Source organism: Bolinopsis microptera, chromosome 1 (genome assembly GCF_026151205.1).
Source record: "Bolinopsis microptera isolate Bmic1 chromosome 1, MBARI_Bmic_1.0, whole genome shotgun sequence".
In the NCBI taxonomy this organism is placed as follows: Eukaryota; Metazoa; Ctenophora; class Tentaculata; order Lobata; family Bolinopsidae; genus Bolinopsis; species Bolinopsis microptera.
The window spans coordinates 23,308,249-23,320,821 of NC_087072.1; the positions used below are offsets into that span (position 1 = coordinate 23,308,249).

Genomic DNA, 12,573 nt, shown 5'->3' on the forward strand with positions numbered 1-12,573 from the left:
CTCGTTATGTATAAGTTTCAATACCTACAACACTACTATATAACAAATAATTTGAATGACAGGATAGATTACTGAGGGCACTGTGTTAAGGTGATTTGAATGACAGGATGGATTACCGAGGGCACTGTGTTAAGGTGATTTAAGTGGGTCCCAATCCCCACCGACCATTCTTCTTTGTGTCATGAATACTTGCTTCATCATCTCCTTTTAATAAAAATCACGGTGTCTTTATTGACTAAGCGCATTACTACTTACATCACCCACCAAATGCGATATGAGCAACTTGGTTTGATTGTCGAGGAAAAGAACAGTATCCAGCATAGCAAATGAAGCGGTATGCAGAACAATACAAAACAAGTCACAGTTGATGTTGGAAGGTGTATTTACACTTGCTTTCTGGACCTGGCTGTTCCTTAGTTTCCTTGATCTGTTCTTACCTTCTTCGAACTGTAAATGAGCCATGTAATGAGGCCAAGTATACTTTTTCGTGATAAACTTTAAAACGTCTCCATACCGGGTTTCTCATTAAGAGCCATATAATATACACGTATTGTGTCGTATTCTGATTGAATACAGCTCGTTATGTATAAGTTTCAATACCTACAACACTACTATATAACAAATAATTTGAATGACAGGATAGATTACTGAGGGCACTGTGTTAAGGTGATTTGAATGACAGGATGGATTACCGAGGGCACTGTGTTAAGGTGATTTAAGTGGGTCCCAATCCCCACCGACCATTCTTCTTTGTGTCATGAATACTTGCTTCATCATCTCCTTTTAATAAAAATCACGGTGTCTTTATTGACTAAGCGCATTACTACTTACATCACCCACCAAATGCGATATGAGCAACTTGGTTTGATTGTCGAGGAAAAGAAGAGGTCTGGTAATACAGGTAGGCTGGTTTAGACTAGCACAATTGACGGTACAGAGATGTTTTATTTATATTTTATTACAAATGTGATTATCTTAACCCCACTGATTCATCATTGAAATCAATAAAATGACAGTACAGCAGGCTATCGTTTCGATCTTGACTGTGCCATTGGTGCAGTTTCTGTGAAAATTAGTTTATGAAACTCTTATATCGCCGCGCGATCGTATGGTTAACGTTTTTCAGTTTCAGACCTCTTCACTTAGTAATACTAATTCCTGATTACTAAAATCTGCCGAGATTTACTGAACTCCAACTACAAATATTGGCGATTTAAGTATTCTTGAAACGAAAAATTCACTACGTTTTTTAGAAAGGCATTTTTATCCGTGTTTCATGCGATTTGATCACTTTTGGCGGAAATTTTTTTTTTAATTTTCGAAATTTTTTCTAAGTCTCGAAAAAAAAATGTAAGTGAAAAATTTAAAAATTTTTTCTAAAAACTACTTTTCTCCGTGTTTTAAGCTATTCCGATCATTTTTAGCCAATAAAAATTTTTTAGAATTTTGCTAATTAGTTAATTGATAATTATCCAATTAACTTATTATCTGACGTAAAAATTGTTCGAACAAAAGTTTTTCTTCCTGATTAATTGGCACACACACGATTGTTCCGCAACCTTTATACGATGTTCTCAACTAAAGTATTCGACAAACAAAAAAAGGTGGGTTGATAAAAGTGGTTAAGTGGCAAAAAGTGGCATTAAGACAAGTGGGAAAAATGTTTGGAAAAGTTGGTCTGGCCATTAAAACATAAAGGGCACTAATGGGATCAAAAACGTCAAAAACTTGAAAGCTGGGAAGTGTCAGCAGATCGATTGTTTAGACGGATCCTGTCTTGTACTAAGAGAGGAGAGATAGATAGATAGATAGAGAGAGAGAGAGAGAGCGAGAGAGGGAGGGAGGGAGGGGAGGGAGGAGGGGAGGGAGGGGGGCGGGGGGTGGGGGGGGAGGGAGGGAGGGAAGGGAGGGGGGGGGGAGGGAGGGAGGGGGAGGGAGGGAGGGGAGAGGGAGATGAGAGAGAGAGAGAGAGGGGGAGTGAGGAGGAAGACGGGAGAAGGGAGAGGAGGAGAGAGAGAGAGAGGAGAGAGAGAGAGAGAGAGAGAGAGAGAGAGAGAGAGAGAGAGAGAGGAGAGAGAGAGAGAGAGAGAGAGAGAGAGAGAGAGAGAGAGAGAGAGAGAGAGAAGAGAGAGAGAGAGAGAGAGAGAGAGAGAGAGAGAGAGAGAGAGAGAGAGAGAGAGAGAGAGAGAGAGGAGAGAGCTCATGTAATTCTTCTTAGAATTCTACAGAAATTTCAGAGATTGTAGAGTACGAGATATGGGTCAAACTTCTAGATTTCCTGAAAGTTTCGTCAAATTTAATTAATTATAGTGGGTGTGGCACGCCAATCCTTCTTTTTCGCTATTGTCACCATAAAGTGAGAACGCTTTTAGCTAGGAACTTCAAAGTTTCTTGACATATTTGGTTTGATAATTAAAGTGCTTTCCTAAAATTTCAAGTTGGTTGTTCACAATTTAACCTCTGAAAGCTTGGAGTGTCAGCAGATCGATTTTTTTAGACGGATCTGTCTGTACTAAGAGAGAGAGATAGATAGATAGATAGAGAGAGAGAGAGAGAGAGAGAGGGAGGGAGGGAGGGAGGGAGGGAGGGAGGGAGGGAGGGGAGGGAGGGAGGGAGGGAGGGAGGGAGGGAGGGAGGGAGGGAGGGGGGAGGGGGGGAGGGAGGGAGGGAGGGAGGGGGGGGGGGGGGAGGGAGGGAGGGAGGGGAGGGAGGGAGGGAGAGAGAGAGAGAGGAGAGAGAGAGAGAGAGAGAGAGAGAGAGAGAGAGAGAGAGAGAGGAGAGAGGAGAGAGAGAGAGAGAGAGAGAGAGAGAGAGAGAGAGAGAGAGAGAGAGAGAGAGAGAGAGAGAGAGAGAGAGAGAGGAGAGAGAGAGAGAGAGAGAGAGAGAGAGAGAGCTCATGTAATTCTTCTTAGAATTCTACAGAAATTTCAGAGATTGTAGAGTACGAGATATGGGTCAAACTTCTAGATTTCCTGAAAGTTTCGTCAAATTTAATTAATTATAGTGGGTGTGGCACGCCAATCCTTCTTTTTCGCTATTGTCACCATAAAGTGAGAACGCTTTTAGCTAGGAACTTCAAAGTTTCTTGACATATTTGGTTTGATAATTAAAGTGCTTTCCTAAAATTTCAAGTTGGTTGTTCACAATTTAACCGAGTTATTAAAGTTCTCTTTTTTTCCCTAAAAATTCTGGTAAAAAGACCCCCCCCCCCCCCCCCCCTGCCCCCTTAATTAACAAACCAAATGTGTCGTTTTTTCGTGGTGGCGGACGCTAGGTTTCTATCCACTTTAAGCTCTGATCAGTTCACTTTATAATATCATGCTTAACTTGGGATTCAAATTAATTTCCATAGAATTAAGAACACTAACTTAACTTTTGGAAACAAAAATTCGACAAAATAATATATTTGATTGTACTACATTCGTTTTATTCTCGTTGGCATACGATAGAGGTTATTTGGCCAGTTAAAGTTAGATTTCTAAGCAAACATTTGAAATCTCACGTTTATTTTTACCTCTCACTTTTATCACGTGCCCCCCCCCCCCCCCCCCCCCCCCCTATTACTACACTACACTACACTACACTACACTACACTACACTACACTACACTACACTACACTACACTACACTACACTACACTACACTACACTACACTGCACTACACTGTACCCCCCCCCCCCCCCCCCCCCCTTATTACTATGCATATCCACTCTTCACTCACTCATCAACTACTCAGTCGGAAAGGTGGACTCAGCTCCGAGCAGCCCTCTGTGAGTTTCAGTCCAGTGACCGCCAGCTACGTTAGTGAAGAATACTCCTCAGGCAACGAAAGTCACGAGCAGTACGTACCACGAGATCCTATGTTATCCATCACGTGATCTTATGTTATCCATCACGTGATCCTATGTTATCCATCACGTGATCTAATGTTATCCATCACGTGATCTAATGTTATCCATCATGAGATCTAATGTTATCCATCACGAGATCTAATGTTATCCATCACTACATCTAATGTTATCCATCACGAGATCTAATGTTATCCTTCACGTGATCGAATGTTATCCATCACTACATCTAATGTTATCCATCACGAGATCTAATGTTATCCATCACGTGATCTAATGTTATCCATCACGTGATCTAATGTTATCCATCACGAGATCTAATTTTATCCATCACGTGATCTTATGTTATCCATCACGAGATCTAATGTTATCAATCACATGATCTAATGTTATCCATCACGGGATCTAATTTTATCCATCACGAGATCCAATGTTATCCATCACATGATGTAATGTTATCAATCACGTGATCTAATGTTATCCATCACGGGATCTAATTTTATCCATCACGAGATCCAATATTATCCATCACATGATCCAATATTATCCATCACGAGATCTAATTTTATCCATCACGAGATCTAATTTTATCCATCACATGATCTAATGTTATCCATCATGAGATCTAATGTTATCCATCACGTGATCTAATGTTATCCATCACGAGATCTAATGTTATCCATCACGTGATCTTATGTTATCCATCACGAGATCTAATCTTATCCATCACGAGATCTAATTTTATCCATCACGAGATCTAATTTTATCCATCACGTGATCTAATATTATCCATCACGAGATCCAATGTTATCCATCACGCGATCTAATGTTATCCATCACGAGATCTGATTTTATCCATCACGAGATCTAATTTTATCCATCACGAGATCCAATGTTATCCATCACGTGATCTAATGTTATCCATCACATGATCTAATGTTATCCATCACGTGATCTAATATTATCCATCACGAGATCTAATGTTATCCATCACGAGATCTAATTTTATCCATCACGAGATCTAATGTTATCCATCACGTGATCTAATGTTATCCATCACAAGATCTAATATTATCCATCACGAGATCTAATGTTATCCATCACGTGATCTAATGTTATCCATCACGAGATCTAATGTTATCCATCACGAGATCTAATGTTATCCATCACGTGATCTAATGTTATCCATCACGTGATCTAATGTTATCCATCACGTGATCTAATGTTATCCATCACGAGATCTAATGTTATCCATCACGAGATCTAATGTTATCCATCACATGATCTAATGTTATCCATCACGTGATCTAATGTTATCCATCACGTGATCTAATGTTGTACATCACGTGATATAATGTTATCCATCACAAGATCTAATGTTGTCCATCACGAGATTTAATCTTATCCATCACGAGATCTAATTTTATCCATCACGGGATCTAATTTTATCCATCACGAGATCTAATGTTATCCATCACGTGATCTAATGTTATCCATCACGTGATCTTATGTTATCCATCACGTGATCTAATGTTATCCATCACGTGATCTAATGTTATCCATCACGTGATCTAATGTTATCCATCACATGATCTAATTTTATCCATCACGAGATCTAATGTTGTCCATCACGTGATCTAATGTTATCCATCACGTGATCTAATGTTATCCATCACGTGATCTTATGTTATCCATCACGTGATCTAATGTTATCCATCACGTGATCTAATGTTATCCATCACGTGATCTAATGTTATCCATCACGTGATCTAATGTTATCCATCACATGATCTAATTTTATCCATCACGAGATCTAATGTTGTCCATCACGTGATCTAATGTTATCCATCACGTGATCTTATGTTATCCATCACGTGATCTAATCTTATCCATCACGAGATCTAATTTTATCCATCACGGGATCTAATTTTATCCATCACGAGATCTAATGTTATCCATCACGTGATCTAATGTTATCCATCACGTGATCTTATGTTATCCATCACATGATCTAATGTTATCCATCACGTGATCTAATGTTATCCATCACGTGATCTAATGTTATCCATCACGTGATCTAATGTTATCCATCACGAGATCTAATGTTATCCATCATGAGATCTAATTTTATCCATCATGAGATCTAATTTTATCCATCATGAGATCTAATTTTATCCATCACGAGATCTAATGTTATCCATCACGTGATCTAATTTTATCCATCACGTGATCTAATGTTGTCCATCACGAGATCTAATGTTATCCATCACGAGATCTTATGTTATCCATCACGAGATCTAATGTTATCCATCATGTGATCTAATGTTATCCATCACGAGATCTAATTTTATCCATCACGAGATCTAATGTTATCCATCACTTGATCTAATCTTATCCATCACGAGATCTAAATCTGATGTAATCCATCACATGATCTAATTTTATCCATCACATGATCTAATGTTATCCATCACGAGATCTAATGTTATCCATCACGTGATCTAATGTTATCCATCACGTGATCTAATATTATCCATCACGAGATCTAATGTTATCCATCACGTGATCTAATTTTATCCATCACGTGATCTAATGTTATCCATCACGTGATCTAATATTATCCATCACGAGATCTAATGTTATCCATCACGTGATCTAATGTTTTCCATCACGTGATCTAATGTTATCCATCACGTGATTTAATGTTATCCATCACGTGATCTAATATTATCCATCACGTGATCTAATGTTATCCATCACGAGATCTAATGTTATCCATCACGTGATCTAATGTTATCCATCACGTGATCTAATATTATCCATCACGAGATCTAATGTTATCCATCACGTGATCTAATTTTATCCATCACAAGATCTAATGTTATCCATCACGAGATCTAATTTTATCCATCACGAGATCTAATGTTAACCATCACGTGATCTAATGTTATCCATCACGTGATCTAATGTTATCCATCACGAGATTTAATCTTATCCATCACGAGATCTAAATCTGATGTTATCCATCACGTGATATAATTTTATCCATCACGTGATCTAATGTTATCCATCACGAGATCTAATGTTATCCATCACGTGATCTAATATTATCCATCACGTGATCTAATGTTATCCATCACGTGATCTAATATTATCCATCACGTGATCTAATGTTATCCATCACTAGATCTAATGTTATCCATCACGAGATTTAATCTTATCCATCACGAGATCTAAATCTGATGTTATCCATCACGTGATATAATTTTATCCATCACATGATCTAATGTTATCCATCACGAGATCTAATGTTATCCATCACGTGATCTAATGTTATCCATCACGTGATCTAATATTATCCATCACGAGATCTAATGTTATCCATCACGTGATCTAATATTATCCATCACGTGATCTAATATTATCCATCACGTGATCTAATGTTGTCCATCACTAGATCTAATGTTATCCATCACGTGATCTAATATTATCCATCACATGATCTAATGTTATCCATCACGAGATCTAATTTTATCCATCACGTGATCTAATGTTATCCATCACGTGATCTTATGTTATCCATCACATGATCTAATATTATCCATCACATGATCTAATGTTATCAATCACATGATCTAATGTTATCCATCACGTGATCTAATGTTATCCATCACGAGATCCAATATTATCCATCACGTGATCTAATTTTATCCATCACATGATCTTATGTTATCCATGACGTGATCTAATGTTATCCATCACGTGATCTAATGTTATCCATCACGGGATCTAATTTCATCCATCACGTGATCTAATGTTATCCATCACGTGATCTGATGTTATCCATCACGTGATCTAATTTTATCCATCACATGATCTAATTTTATCCATCACGAGATCTAATTTTATCCATCATGAGATCTAATTTTATCCATCACGTGATCTAATATTATCCATCACGTGATCTAATGTTATCCATCACGAGATCTAATGTTATCCATCACGAGATCTAATCTTATCCAACACGTGATCTAATGTTGTCCATCACGAGATCTAATTTTATCCATCACGAGATCTAATTTTATCCATCACGTGATCTAATGTTATCCATCACGTGATCTAATGTTATCCATCACGTGATCTAATGTTATCCATCACGTGATCTAATGTTATCCATCACGAGATCTAATGTTATCCATCACGAGATCTAATGTTATCCATCACGAGATCTAATTTTATCCATCACGTGATCTAATGTTATCCATCACGTGATCTAATGTTATCCATCACGAGATCTAATTTTATCCATCACGAGATCTAATGTTATCCATCACGTGATCTAATGTTATCCATCACGAGATCTAATGTTATCCATCACGAGATCTAAATCTGATGTTATCCATCACGTGATATAATGTTGTCCATCATGAGATCTAATTTTATCCATCACGTGATCTAATTTTATCCATCACGAGATCTAATTTTATCAACCCCTCCTCTCCAGGATTACTGGTTTCCTTGAAATGATCCTTGACCCCTCCTCTCCAGGATAACAGATATATTTGAAATGATCCCTGACCCCTCCTCTCCAGGATAACTGATATATTTGAAATGATTCCTGACCCCTCCTCTCCATGATAACTGATATATTTGAAATGATCCCTGACCCCTCTTCTTCAAGATAACTGATATATTTGAAATGATCCTTGACCCCTCTTCTTCAGGATAACAGCCATTCCGGACACTGCCCCTGACCGGAGTTTTATCTTCACCCGTCCCATATCCTCCAAAGAAGACTACTCGTTCAAATTCCGCTACTTAGCAAAAAACTACAAGTTTTCCGGACTTTCTCTCGAGGAGCTGTGTCACCATAACGCAAAGGTTATTTTTAGAATCATAAATAACGTTATTTGTATCTTCTTGTAGAGTATTTTGTTTTATTTCATCACTTATTGTCTACTGATAACACTAATGTGGTAGATAGCGGAGAGTCAGGCGCTGCTCCACGTGGCGTCTAACTGGCGGCTTCTGAGCGTGCTGTTTGCTTCAGAGGAGGTCACAATGCCATTCTACGAGGAAGAGAATCAGAAACGCAATAAAAGATCAGGTTAGTGCCATCCTCCGTTGTCGTGGTAACCAACACTATTGTGACTATCTTAACTTATCTAATATAAGAAATGTCTAGGTACTGTTTACAGTGACCAAGGTACTATCTTAACTTATCTAATATAAGAAATGTCTAGGTACTGTTTACAGTGACCAAGGTACTATCTTAACTTATCAAATATAAGAAATGTCTAGGTACTGTTTACAGTGACCGAGGTAGTATCTTAACTTATCTAATCTAAGAAATGTCTAGGTACTGTTTACAGTGACCGAGGTACTATCTTAACTTATCTAATGTAAGAAATGTCTAGGTACTGTTTACAGTGACCGAGGTACTATCTTAACTTATCTAATGTAAGAAATGTCTAGGTACTGTTTACAGTGACCGAGGTACTATCTTAACTTATCTAATGTAAGAAATGTCTAGGTACTGTTTACAGTGACCGAGGTACTATCTTAACTTATCTGATGTAAGAAATGTCTAGGTACTGTTTACAGTGACCGAGGTACTATCTTAACTTATCTAATGTAAGAAATGTCTAGGTACTGTTTACAGTGACCGAGGTACTATCTTAACTTATCTAATGTAAGAAATGTCTAGGTAATGTTTACAGTGACCGAGGTACTATCTTAACTTATCTAATATAAGAAATGTCTAGGTACTGTTTACAGTGACCGAGGTACTATCTTAACTTATCTAATCTAAGAAATGTCTAGGTACTGTTTACAGTGACCGAGGTACTATCTTAACTTATCTAATATAAGAAATGTCTAGGTACTGTTTACAGTGACCGAGGTACTATCTTAACTTATCTAATATAAGAAATGTCTAGGTACTGTTTACAGTGACCGAGGTACTATCTTAACTTATCTAATATAAGAAATGTCTAGGTACTGTTTACAGTGACCGAGGTACTATATTAACGTATCTAATATAAGAAATGTCTAGGTAATGTTTACAGTGACCGAGGTACTATCTTAACTTATCTAATATAAGAAATGTCTAGGTACTGTTTACAGTGACCGAGGTACTATCTTAACTTATCTAATACAAGAAATATCTAGGTACTGTTTACAGTGACCGAGGTACTATCTTAACTTATCTAATATAAGAAATGTCTAGGTACTGTTTGCAGTGACCGAGGTACTATCTTAACTTATCTAATATAAGAAATGTCTAGGTACTGTTTACAGTGACCGAGGTACTATATTACCGTATCTAATATAAGAAATGTCTAGGTACTGTTTACAGTGACCGAGGTACTATCTTAACTTATCTAATATAAGAAATGTCTAGGTAATGTTTACAGTGACCGAGGTACTATCTTAACTTATCTAATATAAGAAATGTCTAGGTACTGTTTACAGTGACCGAGGTACTATATTAACGTATCTAATATAAGAAATGTCTAGGTACTGTTTACAGTGACCGAGGTACTATATTAACGTATCTAATATAAGAAATGTCTAGGTAATGTTTACAGTGACCGAGGTACTATCTTAACTTATCTAATATAAGAAATGTCTAGGTACTGTTTACAGTGACCGAGGTACTATCTTAACTTATCTAATATAAGAAATGTCTAGGTACTGTTTACAGTGACCGAGGTACTATCTTAACTTATCTAATATAAGAAATGTCTAGGTACTGTTTACAGTGACCGAGGTACTATCTTAACTTATCTAATGTAAGAAATGTCTAGGTACTGTTTACAGTGACCGAGGTACTATCTTAACTTATCTAATATAAGAAATGTCTAGGTACTGTTTACAGTGACCGAGGTACTATCTTAACTTATCTAATATAAGAAATGTCTAGGTACTGTTTACAGTGACCGAGGTACTATCCTGACCTCAGAATCACCAGAGTCTGCTGAGCAGGAATCAGATAGTGACCACATGGAGTATCCTAGGTGAGTGGTCATTGAGTAAATTTATATATTGTGTAAGTTACAAACATTCTAGCAGAATAACAAAAAATGAAGCAACTACACGTTTCTTTTGTGGATGGCCGCTCAATCCGTGATGGCCTGTGACGTGATTCAGCAATGATGGAGATCATCTAACACAACTACTTCTACTAAATAAGGGGGGGGGGGGGGGGGGCACCACAACGACAAGCACAGTTGAGAGCTCAAAAACAGGAACAAACACTAAGGCTCTTTAGTTAATAGTTATGTAAAAAGGTTTGCGAAGAAGTTAGTATCACACACTATTGCAGGTGTGATAGAATTCGATACATTGTATAATAATTATAGTTCTTTTACTTTACCTCAAATAAGTAAAAGAGGTAATGTTTGTGGTGCCCCCCCCCCCCCCCCCTCAATCAAAGAGAGGTAAAGTTTGTGGTGTCTTTAACGACGGTCTGCACTGCCTGCAACTGTTTCTGCAACTATTTTTCTTTGCAGTCAATTATTGATTCCTGAGCGCTGATAACCAATTTCTGATTCTCAATCAACTGATTCTTGATTGAGCTCAGTCCATTTTTCATCTTCTTTAACTTGTAAGTTTGAAAGCGAACCAAATGGAACGATTCTGACAGAAATGCTGCAAAATTTTGTTAATCCGTTAAACTTAATGACCTTTTAGGCAAAAAATATTTGCAATGTACAGAAGTCTTGTCAACTGGTGCTTCACAACCGAGCTGATTCATAACTTTTGCCATCCAATCCTCAGCTTTAATCATAATATTGTCAATCTCCGTGTCGTCCACAGCTGCCATGATGTAAGGCTAAGCTACAAGGTGAGAGGCACAAAATCTTGCCGTTAAACAAGGCGAGATAAGAAAGCAGATAAGAGAGCAAATTAAACAAACGTATACTATTAGTGTAGGGCTGAAGTAATGTTTGTGGTGCCCCCCCCCCCCCCCCCCTCAATTAAAGAGAGGTAATGTTTGTGGTGCCCCCCCCCCCTCAATTAAAGATAGGTAATGTTTGTGGTGCCCCCCCCCCCCCCCCCCCCCCACTCAATAAGAGAAGTAATCCTTATGGCATGATTCCATGGTTTCAGGCCGTCCTACGTGAGTGAGGAGGAGCTAAGTGATGAAGAGTACAACATTGAACCTCCAGGTACAGTGTTTAGTAGAGAGCATCACAGCTCTCTACTAAACACAGACAAAGTTAAACAAGGCAAATAACTGGTTATTAAAATTAATTTAAGTATAGACACTAGACAGGGTGGGCCTTAGGGGGTAATGTAATCAGTCATCATTACCAGAAAGGTCTTGCAGCTGTGCTGTTATAATAAATTATGATAAATTATAATGAATTATAATAAATTATATTAAATTATAATGAATTATAATAAGTTACGATAGATTAAAACAAATTATAATAAATTGTAACAAATTATAATGATCTCGAAACATAATATTTCTACTGACCGTTTTCTCGCAGTAGACAGTTATCAGAACTGGGATATGTTAGACGAACCGTTCACCCAACAAGCTGCTCTGAACACCGAGTCCACTGAGTGCGAGGAGCTGAGTGACCGGAGCAGTCAGCCCGACCCTGACCAGGGTCTTTACAGCTTCGACAACTTTCACCAGGTTTTCCTTTTACTCTCCTCCCAACTCCTCTCATCTCCCTCCTCCCCTCTTCTCCTCCTAACTCCTCTCATC

The 12,573-nt window shown here is 38.0% G+C and overlaps 2 protein-coding genes across 8 annotated transcripts in view; one reads left to right on the forward strand and one right to left on the reverse strand.

Annotated features, from left to right (window-relative positions):
- LOC134825041 (uncharacterized) overlaps nucleotides 1–12,573 on the reverse strand; it is an 852,482-nt gene that overhangs the window by 673,596 nt on the left and 166,313 nt on the right. The window lies entirely within an intron of this gene.
- The window catches only part of LOC134825001 (GATOR2 complex protein WDR24-like), a 43,055-nt gene that overhangs the window by 18,368 nt on the left and 12,114 nt on the right, over nucleotides 1–12,573 (forward strand). For 2 of the 7 annotated variants that reach the window (XM_063837049.1, XM_063837065.1), the window contains 6 exons: nucleotides 3,737–3,841; nucleotides 8,573–8,729; nucleotides 8,829–8,955; nucleotides 10,774–10,867; nucleotides 11,964–12,022; nucleotides 12,350–12,501. In XM_063837049.1, coding sequence (XP_063693119.1) covers nucleotides 3,737–3,841; nucleotides 8,573–8,729; nucleotides 8,829–8,955; nucleotides 10,774–10,867; nucleotides 11,964–12,022; nucleotides 12,350–12,501 — 694 coding nt within the window. The remainder of the gene's footprint in view (nucleotides 1–3,736; nucleotides 3,842–8,572; nucleotides 8,730–8,828; nucleotides 8,956–10,773; nucleotides 10,868–11,963; nucleotides 12,023–12,349; nucleotides 12,502–12,573) is intronic. The other 5 variants (XM_063837057.1, XM_063837072.1, XM_063837090.1 and 2 more) reach the window with 3 other exon arrangements.